The sequence below is a fragment of the Ctenopharyngodon idella genome, chromosome 15 (assembly GCF_019924925.1).
Source record: "Ctenopharyngodon idella isolate HZGC_01 chromosome 15, HZGC01, whole genome shotgun sequence".
NCBI classification, from domain to species: Eukaryota; Metazoa; Chordata; class Actinopteri; order Cypriniformes; family Xenocyprididae; genus Ctenopharyngodon; species Ctenopharyngodon idella.
In genome coordinates, this window is record NC_067234.1 from 16500531 (window position 1) to 16517777 (window position 17247).

The following is a 17247-nucleotide window of genomic DNA, read 5'->3' on the forward strand; positions in this document are numbered from 1 at the left end:
CGGCCTTCTTCCTCTTCCTTCTTGGCCGTTTCGGCCCCGCAGAGGATCTTTCATTGCCCATCCGGGGTTTTGGGTCCGGCAGGACACCAGGGGAATGCTCACTGGAGGGGCAGGCGGAGGAAAATGGAGATTGGCGAACTGGCCAGGCCGCCTGTGTTTCTGGGGTGACTGGACGAGGATTGTATGATCTATCACGAACCTCCTCAATTACAAACTCTGAACAATTTAGAAACAAAATCAGATTGATTGCATCGACTAGGGAAAAATAACAGGCAGGTTCCTTAAAACGAATCATGTCCTCATCCAGCCCCGCCAGAAAACAGGCGTTCAAACATGCATCTGGCCAATTCGCCAAATAAGCAAGCTCGACAAATTCCTCCACATACCTCTCCAGCGAACGACCGTCCTGCCGGAACCCAACGAGGCGATCCGAGGCTGTAACCGGCTTGGGAGGCATGGGAGACGCAGGGATCTCAGAGACGGTGAACAAGCCCATCTTTGTTGCAGATTACCAGTCAGTTTTTAGGTCCGTTATTCTGTTACAGTGTAGTGCTGTATTGATGAGGCGATACCCGGTAATCCACAAAGTACGGGTCTTTAATGAACGTAGGAACAGAAAACCAACACTAACACACGTAAAGTTAACAATATAACGGACAAGGAGTGCAGGGAGTGAGTCCAACTTAAAGGGAGTGCTGACGAGGACAACAGGTGCTGGGAATCCGGGGAGATGGCGGGAAGACTGATGAGGGAAGTGCAAACAGGAGTGCGGAACAGGAGGATTCTGGGAAACGGAGTCCGGGCAGGCGTGGATGTGACAGTAACACACAAAAATTGTGAATGCTTTGAATATAAAGGACTGATTAGCTCAAACAGTTCTTAAGTAGCTCAGTTTGATAATTTGCCTGAACGGCGGTTGATAGTGTTGTTTTCGGACGAGTTCGAATCCCGAAATGACCAGGTTCTAAAACTTTTATTATTATTTTATTAAACGTAGTTTAGCCGTTACAAGTTATGAAATCACTTATTTTTACTTTCTCAATGATACCAACATCATGTAGTGAGAATGTTTAATTGTAATGGGCATGTTTGCAGAATTGACGAATCTGCCGCGGATCGTTTTACAGCTGGAATTAAGCGCAAGAAGTCACCAGATAACACGATAACCAGTTAAACCGTAACACTGCTGTTGTAAGTGGAGGAAAGGTCCCTCTGGCTCGTGTACAGTCTTCAGACATGCGCAACAATATCACTAGTCAAGTCACGTCATCTTCATTTATATAGCGCTTTTCACAATACATACTGTTTCAAAGCAGCTTCACAGTGACAATAGGAAAATTCTTATCGCGCTAAAGTTGGTTTTTGATTGAATCACTTCCGTTGTAAAAATTGTTAATTAGGGACCACTTAAATTACACCTTTCCTACTAAAAACTGAATACCTTTAATGCATTCTTGCCGTTTATTTAGGTGTTTAGTCTATAGGTTTGCGTGTTTGAGTGTGTATGTGCGCAGAAGCTTGGTCTTTTATAAAAAAGTGATATTTGCCAAATTACTTTACTGGTCCATATAATACAGAAAAATTTGTTGTGTCCGCGGATCTATGCGAACTGGAATAATTTTGATAACGTTTTATCTATACATAGGGAAAGGAAAGGGAAATGGGCCTTCGCACAGGATAGATTAGTTGAAACGTCAGGGCAGCGTTATCATCATGTCTAGATGCAGGTCCTTCATCTCATCTGGGTACGGCCTGGATCTGGCAGGCTGCGGCAAACCTCGGGATAAACACAGAGAGACTAATATTAGCGTAGACGCCATTCTTCTTATGATGTAGCGAGTACATCGGGTGTTATGGGAAGTGTTCCCGGTTCTGGCTGACCTAATCTATGCAGCCTAACAATTTTCATGATTTGAATTATAGAAGTAGATAATGGTTTATGTGTATGCAAGTTTAAACAGATGTGTTTTTAGTCTAGACTTAAACTGACAGAGTGTGTCTGCTTCCCGAACAGTGATAGGTTCCAAAGTTTAGGTGCTAAATAGGAAAAGGATCTACCGCCTGCAGTTGATTTTGATATTCTAGGTATTATCAACTGTCCAGAATTCTGAGATCGCAATAGACGTGAAAGACTATAATGCCTTAAGAGCTTGCTCAGGTACTGGGTAGCTAAACCATTTAGTGCTTTGTAGATAAGTAGCAAGATTTTAAAATCTATACGATGTTTAATAGGGAGCCAATGTAGTGTTGACAGAACCGGCCAATATGGTCATACTTCCTGGTTCTAGTAAGAACTCTAGCTGCTGCGTTTTGGACCAGCTATAGTTTAACAAGCGAGCAGAACAACCACCCAGCAGAGCATTACAGTAATCAAGCCTTGAGGCCATGAACGCATGAACTAACTGTTCTGCATTTGTCATTGAGAGCATATGTTGTAGTTTAGATATATTTTTAAGATGGAAGAATGCAGTTTTACAGATGCTAGAAACATGGCCTTCAAATGAAAGATTGGTATCAAAGAGCACACCCAGGTTCCTAACTGACGACGGAGACTTAACAGAGCAGCCATCAAGTGTTAGACAGTATTCTAGGTTATTACGTGAAGAAGTTTTTGGTCCAAAAATTAGAATCTCTGTTTTTTCTGAATTTCGTAGTAAGAAATTACTGGTCATCCAATTTTTTTATGTCAGCTATGCATTCCGTTAATTTTGTGAATTGGTAAGTTTCATCAGGGCGCAAAGAAATATAGAGCTGAGTATCATCAGCGTAACAGTGAAAACTAACGCCATCCTTCCTAATGATATCTCCCAAGGGTAGCATGTACAGAGTGAACAGCAACGGTCCAAGTACTGAGCCTTGCGGTACTCCATGAACTTGTGATCGATATGACATCTCTTTGTTTACTACTACAAACTGATAATGGTCAGATAAGTAAGATTTGAACCATGCCAATGCAATTCCACTAATGCCAACATAATTTTCAAGTCTATTCAAAAGAATATTGTGGTCGATAGTGTCAAAAGCAGCACTGAGATCTAGTAACACTAACAGAGAGATACAACCACAATCTAATGATAAGAGCAAATCATTTGTAACTCTAATGAGAGCAGTCTCAGTACTATGGTACGGTCTAAATCCTCACGGATACCACTTCTTTCTAAAATGGAACATAATTGTGATGAAACTGCCTTTTCTAGTATTTTTGACAGAAAAGGTAGATTCGAGATTGGCCTGTAATTGACTAGTTCTCTAGGATCAAGTTGTGGTTTTTTAATAAGAGGTTTAATAATAGCCAGCTTAAAAGTTTTCGGTACGTATCCTAGTGATAAAGATGAATTAATGATATTAAGAAGAGAATCTATGTCCTCTGGAAGCTTCTCTTTTAATAGTTTAGTCGGCATAGGGTCTAACATACATGTTGTTGATTTTGATGATTTAATAAGTTTAAAGAATTCTTCCTCTCCTATAGCAATGAATGAATAGAAATTTTCCTCAGGGACACTACAGTGCACTGTCTGACGTGATACTGTAGTAGACGGTTGCATGGTTATAATTTTCTCTCTAATATTGTTAATCTTGCAAGTAAAGAAGTTCATAAAGTCATTAATGCTGTGCTGTTTGGAAACATCAGAAGTCGAAGCTCTATTTCTCATTAATTTAGCCAGTGTATCAAATAAATACCTAGGGTTGTGTTTGTTTTCTTCTAAGAGATTTGAAAAATAAGTTGATCTAGCATTTTTTAAGGCCTTTCTGTACTCAATCATTCTCTCTCTCCACGAAATGCGAAAAACTTCTAGTTTTGTTTTCTTCCAGCTGCACTCCATTTTTCTGGCAACTCTCTTATGAGCCCGAGTGTGCTCGTTGTACCACAGCGTTGGATTAGTTTCCTTAATCTTCTTTAAGCGCAGAGGAGCAACTGCGTCTAATGTGCTGGAAAAAAACAGAGTCAATAGTTTCTGTTGCAACATCGAGGTCTTCTAAGCTGCCTGGAATGCTAAGGCGATGGAACTGATCAGGAAGATTATTTATAAAGCAATCTTTTGTGGTAGAAGTGATGATTCTACCATATTCATGGCTGGGTGGCGTTTTGCAGCCTTAACTAAATGTAGTATACACGAGACAAAATAATGATCTGAGATGTCATCGCTCTGCTCAATATCGATTCCTTGTGGCAATATTAGATCTAAAGTATGATTACGACAATGAGTGGGTCCTGATATGTGTTGTCTAACGCCAATAGAGTTTAGAATGTCTATAAATGCCAATCCCAATGCGTTTTTATCATTATCTACATGGATATTAAAATCACCAACAACAAGGACTTATCCGCAGCTAGTACTAACTCCGATAGAAAATCAGCAAATTCTTTGATAAAGTCTGTATGGTGCCCTGGTGGCCAGTGTACAGTAGCCAGCACAAATGTCAACTTAAATAATGTTACATAAAGCACCATCACTTGGAAGGAATTATATTTGAATGACTTTTGAGTAATACTTAAGATATTACTATAAATTACAGCAACACCTCCTCATTTGCCTTTCTGACGAGGATTGTGTCGATAATCGTAACCTTGAGGGCTAGACTCATTTAAAGTAATGTAATCATCTGGTTTTAGCCAGGTTTCTGTCAAACACAGCAAATCTAGATTATTGTCTGTGATAATATCATTTACAATAAGTGCTTTTGAAGAAAGGGATCTAACATTCAGCAACCCAAGCTTTATTATTTGTTTATCAGTATTATCTCTGTTTTTTATTTGTTGAACATCAATTAAATTTTTACCCTTAAATGGGTTTGGAAGTTTTTTGTATTTACTAATTCGGGGTACAGACACTCTATGCGATAATATCTAGGTGAAAGAGTTTCTATGTGTTGGGAATTATCTGACTTCTGTGACATGAGACAGCTAGCAGACGGTCAGTTTAGCAATTCTGTCTGCTTCCTGACCTGGGCCCCAGTTTGTCATGTTTTAGCTCTAAGAGTGTACTCACACTGGGCGCTCTGAACCGTGCCCGAGCACATTTGACCCCCAAAGCCTGGGTTCATTTGACAAGTCTGATTGCTCGTTCCGTGCCCGGGCGCGGTTTGTTTAGCCGGCCCTGGCCCGCTTGGAAGAGGTGGGCCAGAGCGTGGTTCAGTTGGGCTCGAGCGCGGTTTGCATGCAGTGTGAGTGCTAACCGTGCCAGAGCATGGACCAGCTATACTTTTGTGTGCGCTACTGTCATCATTACGACGGCAAATGTCTTTATTACTACTTTGATAGTACACTTTTTAATTCATGTAATTAATTCGAGTAAATTTGGGTTTATAACGGGTCTGATTCCCACCTTATTGATGAACAGGAATTGTAGTTTGCGAGTAAAGCTGCAAATTCCTCCCTTAACGTCAGCTGCCTTTGTAATAATCCTCTGATACGTGCTTTTGAAATGCACGGCATGAGTTATAAATAGCTTATATTAGGCAGTATCTTAGCGAAAGTGCATTTCTTCCTGTTTTCTTCCATTCAAAAAGTTGCATCGTATATGACGTAAGCGTGCTCCTGCCTGGAACGTTAAATGCAGTGTGACTACTGGCCAGCAGGGGAGTGGGGAGGGGGGACAATTGTGTTCGGGCTTGGTTCAAGGCAACCGTGCCTAGTATAAGTACACCCTAAGACTATGTGCCATATTACTAGAGAGAAGAGCAGCACCATCCCAGGAAGGATGAATACCATCTCTTTTCAACAGGTCAGGTCTGCCCCAAAAACTTTTCCAATTGTCTATGAAACCAATATTATTCTGCGGACACCACTTAGACAGCCAGCCATTGAGTGATGATAATCTGTTAACTATCTCATCACTCCGACGAACAGGAAGGGAACCAGAGCAAATTACTTTTTCTGACATCGTACTTGTGAGTTCACACACCTCTTTAATGTTAATTTCAGTGATCTCCGACTGGCAAAGTCAAACGTCATTAGTTCCAACGTGAATAATAATCTTAGAGTATTTATGATTCGCATTAGCCAGCACTTTTAAATTTGCTTTGATGTCAGGTGCTCTGGCTCCCTGCAAACATGCGACTATGGTGGCTGGTGTGTCTATTTTCACGTTCCTTGTAATAGAATCACCAATTACTAGGGCACTTTCAACAGGATTCTCAGTGGGTGCATCACTGAGTGGGGAGAACCTGTTTGATGTTCTAATCGGAACGTAAGAGTGGTGTTTTCAGCGGCTAGGCCACCGCCTGGTGACCCAGTTGCCCTGCTGCACGGGCTCTACAGCCAGAACCAAACAATGTACAGAGTTCACTAAGCTAGTCGCATCCAAAACAGTATCTAAAGCCCTTGTTTTCTTACTATCCTCAATTAAAGTTTGGATGCGTGTCTCTAATTCTGAGATTCTCTGTTAGCCTATCTCCCTGCATTTATCACATGTGTAAATCTCACCACTGACAGAAAGCTATACTATGCATGTGACAGGCAGTGCAAGTAACAACAAAAGGAGAGGATGACATGACTCACCATGTTTGTAGAGTGATCTGACTTGTTTGATGGACTCGAGTCATAGAAAAAGGAGCACGCGAGAGAAAAGGACGGTTTGTGGCCCGGATGGCAAGCTAACAAGCGAGCAAAGTGCTAACGCATTGTGATAGCGATTTGGATCAAAAGATTAAATGCTAGCGATGTCAGATTAATGTGATAGGCAATATTAGATATATGGTGATGATAAAATAGACAAGTAATTATAACAAAGCTCTCTTTCTTCTTTCCAGCGAAATCACTGACAAAATGCAAACGTGTCCCTGCTCTTGATATACAAAAATTAATGAACTTCTTTGATCTTAATGAGGCAAAAAATTACACACACACTTCATAAGCAGCTCACACACACACACACACACACACACACACACACACTCCCACTCACTCACTCACTCTCACACTCTCTCTCTCACTCACTCACTCACTCACTCACACACACACACACTCTCACACACTCACACTGTGAAGTCTTGATTTGCCCCGGTGATCATTTCTGAGTGTTTTCATTGTGGATTGTTATACCTGTGTTTGACTTGGACTGTTTTTCGTACCTGATTCTCTGCTCCCTGCCTAGACCCTTGCCTGTTCCTGGATTTTGTGTTTGCCACCTGCCCTGATATCTGCCTGCCTGCCTTTGGACTCTGTTTGCCACGTTCCCTGATCACTGCCTGTCCCTGTTTCTGCTACTGCCTCGTCCTTGCCATTGTTGTTGCTGTGAATTTAATTTTAATAAAACTGCAGATGGATCCTCACTCCGTTGACCTTTCATTACAGAAGACTTTGCCTAACAGCGATCCAGCAGCCATTGTGCAACTATCATCAGAATTGTCTGCGCAAGTCAATCAGCTCACTATACACCAACATCAGCTCAACCAGCTGACTTCACTCACAGAGGAGTTCGTCAAAACATTACAGAGCCTTCGTCTAATACCAACTGAGGCCACGTCTGCCCTACAGCCACTCCTACCTCCTCAGTGAAGGGGTGTGTGTGTGTGTGTGTGTGTGTGTGTGTTTGTTTGTTTTGTTGATTGTATGGTTTTACTGCTGGGTGTGTAACAAATTGCCCCCTGGGGATAATAAAGTTTACCTCTACAATGATTTGCATTTTATGTTGTCAATGTACTATTTAGAGGGTTTCACAATAAATATTGATCCAAAGCAAGTTTTGCGGTCTACTAGTGGTGAACACTGAACCTCAGTTTGAAAACCCCTGATTTTTTTTGGATACAATAAATGTAAATATTACATATTATAGAGGTTGTTATATATTATAATTGTTGTATATTATAGAGGTATATTTGAAAAGAACTCCCCCCAGATGATCTCAACCATTTACACTTGATGTTAAGGCCAACACATGGACGTAAGTTGTACTGCAGTTGCTGTCACATAGACTTAACATTAAATATATCCTTGAGTTACTGTAAAATAATGTGCACTAATGAGAACACAAGAGGAATTGTGTGGCCAGTGAACAAAATGTCTATCAAAACTAAAGCTGTGGCCAGAACATTTACTTCAATATACAGCACAAGTATTACATCATTGTGTTGTCTGAAAGCTCTCAAGAGATGAATCAGTAGATATATTTGGACTCAATGACGCAGATGTCTAATGATCTTTGCGACATGAGAGAATAAGGACAAGCATTTATAATGGACTAATTTAATTCAAACACTCACAAGTGTTCAGACACTGTCATTGTTTGCTCTGGCTCTAAAACTTTTAGATTATTTAGACAAGTCTGTGATTCAAATATTATACAGAAAGTTTACATAACAATATATTTTCAACATTTGAAAATAGATGTTAAAAGTGTGAGATGACAGTTTAGTAAAGTCCATATTTTGGTTATTTCTTCATTGTAATTTATATTTTCAGCCTGTGCAAAACAACAAACGCTAAGCTGCCATGAGTTTATCCCAGAATATCTCGATTGTTCGTCCAGAGCACTTTTTCATCACTGGGCTTACAGATACACCATACAGCACTTATTTCTATATATTCTTATTTATCATATATTTTATTTCTATAATTGGGAACTCGATAGTCATTCTCATTATAGCTCTTCACCGGAGCCTGCACAGTCCAATGTACATTGGTGTGTTTAACTTGGCCTTGGCGGATATTGGTGAAAGTAATGCACTGATCCCTAACATGATGAAGAATTTTTTGTCAGACTCACAGTACATGTCATACAATGCTTGCTTGGCAAACATGTTTTTTGTGAACTTCTTTATTACTGTGCAGACTTGCACTCTTGTTGTTCTGGCATTTGATCGTTTCATTGCAATCTGTTTGCCACTAAGATATAATGCCATAGTGAATAATAAGTTCATGGCTATAGTGTTTTCAGTAATATGGGCATTTAACACCTTTATGGTAACAATGTCAACATCTATGATGACCAGACTTTCATTCTGTAAATCCAACGTAGTAGAGAGTTGGTATTGTGACTATGGAAGATTGATGAGGATTCCATGCAATGACAGTAGCATTAATAAGTTAATAGCACTCCTATGTGAAGCTTTATTCCTTGTAGCACCACCATTCATTATAGTCCTGTCATATGTGGGCATTTTTCTTGCTTTATGTAAAATTACAACTTGGGAAGGACGTTTTAAAGCACTGAAGACCTGTGTTTCTCACCTTTTGGTAGTTGGATCATTCTTTCTTCCCATAATATGCATTATGATTGCTGCACCTTCTGCTAATGCCAGGATCATCAGCGGATCTCTTTCATTTGCTCTTCCACCAATGCTAAATCCCATCATTTACGTTTTAAACACAGCTAAAATCAAAGCCTTAATCCGAAAAGTGCTTAACAACAGATCTGCGCCAATTAGAGCGAAAGTTTCAAAATGACTGTAATGATTGTCTATATGATCTTCAATCACTGTGAATTAAATAATCTAAAATTACATTTATATGTACTTAATAAATATTTTTATATCCATTAAGTGGAAAATAAAAGTGTACAAGCAGAAAATAAATTCAGTGTGCTAGATGTAGAGTGGACACATTAGACGTGTGTGGTGGTTAACAGCAGTGAAATGTTTATTTATTTATGAATGAATCCATGTGATTCAAGTGTGTGTATTGTATGTGATTGTTAACTATGTAGTTATTAACTCCAGAAAAAGTAACATTAAATAATAAAGCAGAAACAAATAGCAATAACAATAACAGTGTCTCTGAAATGGTCAGTAATATCAGTGTGTAAATGAAGGGTGCATGGCTGAATATGTAATATAGTGTTGAAGTGTAAATGTGAAAATAATCAAAACACAAAGCAAACACCAAGTCCAAAACCCGAGTTCTCCGTTGGCTCAGTTGAAGGACTCTTTTAAAGGAGCGTCTAACCCAGGACAGGTGTCTCCAATCGACAGTCAAACGAAGTAATTCACAAATTGAACTGCGTTTCCGAAAACACACATTAGGGGTCGTCACAATCACCAAATATTGGATTCAATCTTTTTGTAGTTTTCAAGAGCATGTTCAGTATGTTCATGGTCACATATGTATATGTGTGCTTCCAAACATAGAGCCCTTGGACATGTGCATGCGTGGATACAAGCATACACACGCGGAGCTGGGTAGATTACTTACAAATTGTAATCAGTTACTGATTCTAAATTACATGACAAAAATTGTAGTTAGTAACGTAATCCATTACATCACACATTTAAGGTAATGTAATCTGACTACTTTTTGATTACTTTTAGGTTACTTTTGTCTAAACTCATTAAATCATCACAATGATTTAAATAGGATAATCTTGTACCATATTGATATAAAAATACAAAACAAAAAGGAAAATATATTCCATTCTTTAGCAATAACATGAAGTGTGTTAAATATTACATTATGTCAGGGTTTCCCAGACTGGGGTTCATGAAGGAACTGCAGGGGTTCGTAAGTTTAATGAAAAGCTGTTACGTAATTAAATAAAAATAAATTAACATTTAAAATAAATAATTTTAAAATAAAAAGCAATCAAAATAAAACACTTAATAAAAAAATATAAAAATTTATATTTTATTTGTTTACCTCCATGTCATGTGACCATTGACTGACATCAGAGAACTGTGAACTTAATTTTATTATTATTACTATTATTATTACTAAGCATTTCAAAACAAACTTCATGGTTAAACATTAAAGTAGACTAGTGTGATAAACAATGCAATTTTTGTCATATTTTATTTAATATTGCCAAAATTATTCACAAATAATGTTTTTTTCTCTCAAAAACTAAGGTGCATAAGCTCAGATCATTGAGGCCTACGATTAATCAGATGTGAAAAGAAATACAAAATCAGTCCTAAATGAAAGAAAACAATCGGGACCGGAGGAACAGTCCAGGCAGGCTCCGGCGGATCTGGAGTCCTGGCTGAGAGCCAGGGTGGGACCGGAGGGACAGACCAGGCAGGGTCTGGGGGATCTGGAGTCCTGGCTGAAAACCAGGGCGGGACTGGAGGAAAAGACCAGGCAGACTCTGACAGATCTAGAGTCTTGACTGAGGGCCAGGGCGGTGCCGGAGGGATGGACCATATGGGCTCCAGTCAATCAAAAATCCTGTCAAAAGACTAGGCCGGGACATGCCAGGCAGGCTCCGGCAGATCTAAAGTCTTGACTGAGGGCCAGGGTGGTGCAGGCAGCAAAGACAAAAACAGCAAGGACGGATCCAGCAACAAGGTTGAAGCAGGCAGGACAATCAGCAAGGGTGGATCAGGCAGAACAGGGCGCAGGGACAGAAACAATGAAACAAGGCTCTGGGGCGGAGCTGGTAGGTCAGGAATCTTGTGCGGCACCGACAAGGCCAACATCTTCGGCGGCAGAGGCAGGCCCAACCGCTTCGGTGGAGCTAGCTGAGCAAACAGCTTGGGCGGTGTAGGCAGGGCCAACAACCTGGGCGGTGCAGGCAGAGCAAAAAGCTTGGGCGGTGCAGGCAGGGCCAACAGCTTGGCCGGAGCTGGCTTGGGGACGGCCTCAATGACGACAGTGAGTTGCTCAGGGATGACCTCCAAGTCGGCAGCGAGCTGCTCTGGGATGACCTCTGGGTCGGCAGCAGACGGCTTTGAGACGATATCCAGGATGGCAGCGGACTGCTCAGGGATGACCTCTGGGCCTTGAGGGGTGGAGGAAGCCTTCTTCCTCCTCCACCGTTTATGATGGCAAGGCGGTGGCATGGATCCTACTGCCTCAGAGGGTGCTGCAGCCTCTTCGGCCGCCTCTGGAGGTGCTTCCGTATCCTTGGCATGGTGAACTAGGAGATCTACAAAAGCCCCAAAATACAAGTGTTCCAGCCCTCTCATTAGCCACCTGTTGAGGGGCTCATCAAGGGCATAGTTCAATAGGTCCTTAAGAGCTGCCTCGTTGAGCCCCAGACCCTCTGCAGCACCGCTAAACTCTGTCACAAACTTCCTCAGGTCCGCCCCCTGCTGACGGAGAGGGCTCAAAGACTTGAATCGGAGCATGCGATCAAAGAGGGGTCAGGAGAGAGTGGAGGCTGGGGGGTGGCGAAAACCCTTTTTCCGCTGAGTCCTCATCATGGCTAGATCGTTCTGTCACAGTACGTTGTTGATGAAAGACAGTGAGGACTCAATTGCAGAAAATATAAGGGTTTATTTAGAAATAAAAATTAACTGAACACAAACCAAAACACCCCAATGAGGAAAAACATAACTAAACATAACTCAGACTTGGCTTGAAACTGACATGAGGGAACATCATACACACAAACGTATCACAGCACGTAAAGCCCTGGATACACTGTACGATTTTTGGCTGTCCCAGATGAAAGACTTCCATCGTGAAACAATCGTGACGATTTCTGTGATCGTGGCGTTTTCTGTGATCATAGCTCTTAATCGGTGGTCCTATGTCGTACAGTGAGAGAGGTTCAAAGACGGCCATTTGCCCTGACAGTGTCAGAAATTCGGCATGATCATCGCACAGTGTGTTTGCTGCTACAACCTACGTCTACTGACCAGCCAATAAAAATGCGACATGGCGCTAACCGCTTACCTCAAGCTCTTACCTTCTTTCTTATTTCACTGCTTCGTTTTTTTTCAGCACACATAAAAACTACAACTGCCAAAATGTGATTCAACATGGTATTTTTGTTTACCAGTAGCGCTTGCTGATGACATGTTATTCTTCTATAGAAACTTGCATTGTAGCCTACGAGTCAATAGGTATTGTCATCATACAGTCTACATCAGGGGTGGGCAACTAATTTTCCCAAGGGGCCACACAAAAAAAAGGGGTGGTTGTGGAGCGCCACACCAGTGCACTTAACTCATTTCACTTTATAAAAACAAATGAAATAATGATACATTGAAAATGTGGAGCACACAATCACTATTTAATCACTATTTAATGAACATCCACAAAATCAGTTTTAAAAATGTGCATCACAACTTTATAAAAAAAAAAAAAAAAAAAAAAAAAAAAAAATCAAAGACCAGCATCACTTTAACTAAAAAAAAAAAAAAAAAAAAAACAGCCAGAAGGTGGCAGCAAGTCACTGTTAATGAGTTAATCATTGAGATTACACCGATTCATTCAAACACCCGATTCATTCAGAAACGAAACATTGGCCTGCCTTAATGTGGGAGTCATTGAGATTCAACCGATTCATTCAACTTGTTCAAACAGCTGATTCATTCACTGTTGCTCAGAGACGCAAAACTGTGGTGGTCTTTGTTTGGAACTACTTTTGTTGGAGAAATATACCAAAAACAGGCATTATGGGGTAAAACGTAACTCTCTAATTATTAACTTCTTGTTTATTGTTGTATAAATAGCTATCACATTTGTAATCATACTGATACTTGGAGAAAAAACGGCACTATTCGTATACCTATATTAAATTATATATATATATATAAACAATGTAAACAATGGGGCATTTTTCCTCCTTATGTTTGGCTTTTGTAAAGTGAGGGACATACTAGACTAGATAGATAATTCCAGATCATTAAAACACCAATTACGATATTATCAACGTAGATATATATCACATCCCAATCATGCAGGACTGGCCCTATTGGGCAAGTGGCAGTTCTGTCAACTGTCCCATCCTGTGCGTCGTTCACGCTGGCCCCAGGCCATCAGGCAGTCTTTATTGTTGAGCCACACGGGCCAGTCAAAGATAGCCAGCAGGCTGGATGTGGACCGCGGGCCGTAAAATGCCCAGGTCTGGTCTACATGCATGTCGTACCCAAGTTTCATAGATCCATGTCGCACAGTGTGATTTTTAATGATCTTATAGGATTGCTAAAATCGTGCAGTGTATCATAACCAAGTTACAGTATAGACGTCCCACTGCCATATCTACACGATTACCATGTTCGCTTTTAAAGACATTACTAAGTGTCTTAATTGTCTATGTATTTTCAAGCTGATGGTTACGGGGGGTTAATGTTAAAGCTCTTGTATGTTCAATTAATTTTGGAGCAAGAACCCCCATAAGGAACCATACCGCCAAAGATAAATTAAGTAACTTGCCAAAGTGGTCCTGTCTGAAGTAGTATTATGAATTCACTCTTACCATTTACGTTTTCTCAGCCTCAGAAAATAACGGACGCTCTCTGCTGCTGCGCGGAGATAGGACTAACTGCAGGACCGCAGAGCCATATGTCATGACAGTCTGAGGACGACAGCGCCAGACTAATTGTCTGAGGGTGGAAGTGGGCGGAGCAAATTTATCTTTGTAGGCCTTGCTCCATTTGGAGCATTTTAAAGTTTAAAACCATGTTAATGTCAAATATTTTATTTAAAACGGACTAACTGAAATTATAGATAGATACTCGCTTTTTGTTAATAGTTTAATCATATAAATTATATATATATATATATATATATATAGCCTACACACACAAAAGTTACAAGAATATATGTGTATTAAACCCCCTTGTAACCTTTTAAATATTTTTTAAAGTTAAAAGTTCAGCAACTTGTTTTGTCACAAATGATTAACTGAATATAAATTGAACACAAAGCTGAAACACTAAAATGACAAACATTTATTTGACATAAAATGTATATTTTACTCAAGCATTTCATGATGAATGAACCATTTTTTATAGTACATAATACACATTACACAGTTGTACACTAGATTACATGAATTAAGCAAATTCAGATCCATCAAAACCAAAAACAAAACACAAAAGTTATTTAATTTTAATAAAATTTACTTTTCCCCCTAAGTGTCAAACACATCATATACTAGCTGTGCTTTGCTCTAAAACAAAAAGTACAAAATCAAACCAAAGAGAGTAAATTGAACAAATTATTGCACAGCAGGTATATGATGACAAATAAATTAAATCTTAATATATATATATATATATATATATATATATATATCTCCATAAACATTTTTGTCCAGACACTCATTAAGAAAAATATCCATATCATCCTTAATTTGGAAGCAAAACACTAAAGGCTTTTTGGCCAGTTGTCTGTCATCATCCGTTTCAGCCTGTGGAAGTTGAAGAAGGGCTTTTTCCTGGTCTTCCTCTTTCAATATCAGAAAGCATGGCTCTTCCACTAAACCTTTGAAGACTTTTGGTTGTTGTGCAGCCATTTAAGTGCAGTGCAGAGGTCTTCTGTGATCCGTGGCTCCGTCATGAGAGAAGGGTACGAACAAATGGGATGAAATGTTGGAAGTGTATTTAACAATACTTTGTGTTGTAGTTAGGATGTAGTATAGCATGTATAATAAAGTTTTGACATTCAGTTTTTCTCATGTTTATATATTGGAGACATAAATCATACCCTGTCACAAATGAAATGAATCAATCATCTTCCGTTTAATTTTTTTTTATAAAAGGCAAGCAATTCATAGTGCTTTTCACACTGCACTTAACCCCGGATTATCGTCGTTCTAAACACCACTTTTTAAACTGTGGGTAAAGTAACGCTCCATGCTTGTTTATTTACACGCTTTTGACAGTCACAGAAACACTGTGCATTGTATATAAATAGAAAATTCAGCGTTGGAAAGAAAAAACAACAAATGCTGACAGATAATGCAACAATTGCAGTGCAGAAAATACTGTTTAATTCTTTTATAGTCTGAAATGTCCATTCAGGATAAACTTGATAGTGAAGTTGGCTATATGTAATATGAGGATGTGCAATGCCTGAGCATTTATGTAAACATATTGTGTGCTTTGTTGATCCAATCAGTGACACTGACACTGCAAATATGCAAATAAGGACGTTAACCCAGGGTTTAGTAATGTACAGTGTGAAACGCTGCGTATGAATACTCAGGATTAACTGTTAACCTCAGGTAAATGATGATCAGTGTGAAATCAAGATAACCCAGGATTCCATTTACCTGGGGTTAACAATCACTCATGCAGGGTAAACTATTTAAAGTATGAAAAGCCCTCATATTTGTTTTTCATTCTAATGAAAAGAGAAGTTCATACTTTTTTAAAAACTTTCAACTTCCCCTTCTTTTTCTTACTATTAACATGAAGATCCCACAGTCAATAGAGCCGGCCAACTGTTGTGGATCCTTCTAAAACAATACAATATTATTAAGTTTTTCCTAGAAAAGATGTGACAGATATAACAGCACACCATCTGTATAAGTAGCTTATGTCTTTATGAAAGCCTTATAAAACTAACCTTGATTTTGATCAGCTTCCATTGTTCTGGGGTGATTCTGCTTGTCAATTTACTGCATTGCAAAATCAAACAGAAAAACGTCTCAGTTACGTATGTAACCCTTGTTCCCTGAAGGAGGGAACGGAGACGTACATCAGTAGTGACCGACGAATTGGGATATCGCTAGAGAGCCCTATCAGCTTCGAGTGAACTACAACAGGCCAATGGAGTTGGCGTGCGATATTTGCATAATGTGCACCGCCCCCGCCAGGTGGTATAAATAGGGGAGCAGATGCCATCGCACTCTGTTTTTCACTGAGGAGACAATCTAGTCCGCACTACAGCGAGGGTACAGCAACTGTGGTGACGGGACGTACGTCTCCGTTCCCTCCTTCAGGGAACGAGGGTTACATACGTAACCGAGACGTTCCCTTTCAGTCTGTCACGTTCGACGTACGTCAGTAGTGACAGACCAATTAGGATCCCAAATAAAGCGCCACAGTATGAACCCCTTCCAGTGCCCAGCGCAACCTCTAGCCACCCGGCGCACCAGTGGGACGGGGAAGGGGGCGAGTTTACGCCGAGAGAGTCTACTGCGGTTCCGACATACCCACTAAGTAAACTAGACTACACTGGGGAAGCGAACCCGTAGGGAACGCTGCGGAGACCACTACCCACCCGTAGGGGAGGAATTTACGTGGAGAGTACACATATGGACTGGCCGTGGGCAGTATGCATGTGGAGTCCCTGGGATGGCTCCACCTGGGTAGGGGGAGACTCATCTGACAGGTGACAGCAAAGCTGGCTCTGCTAGGGAAAGACACGGGCTCGCCGTAGGGAGTTGACCGTGGACAAATACACACATGGGACCACTCACGTGGAGGGGTCGCGACATGTGGAACCCAGCCAAACGTCAACGTCGGAGACAGAGGTTTGGCCTGGCATCAGACACTCCGCAATGTCCGAGCCGAAGGGGGAGGCGGAGGAACTCGACAGGGTTCGCCAAGCGGGGAACTCGACTGGAGTAAAGAAGATGCATGTATCCGGCCCAGGGGGCGGGAGTAGCATTGCAAGCCGACACTAGAACGGGC

At 40.5% G+C, this 17247-nt stretch overlaps 1 protein-coding gene across 3 annotated transcripts; it reads left to right on the plus strand.

The window, feature by feature from the left end:
* The first annotated feature begins 3360 nt into the window (after nucleotides 1-3360).
* On the plus strand, nucleotides 3361-9388 carry LOC127495050 (olfactory receptor 1-like). Of its 3 annotated transcripts, none has more exons than XM_051861458.1 (2): nucleotides 3361-3393; nucleotides 8450-9388. In XM_051861458.1, the coding sequence occupies exons 1-2, from the start codon at nucleotides 3361-3363 to the stop codon at nucleotides 9386-9388; spliced, it is 972 nt and encodes a 323-aa protein (XP_051717418.1). The 3 variants fall into 3 exon arrangements, with proteins under 3 accessions (XP_051717418.1, XP_051717419.1, XP_051717420.1); XM_051861459.1 differs by lacking the exon at nucleotides 3361-3393 and adding an exon at nucleotides 5703-5726; XM_051861460.1 differs by lacking the exon at nucleotides 3361-3393 and having other exon boundaries at nucleotides 8402-9388.
* Nucleotides 9389-17247: the final 7859 nt, after the last annotated feature.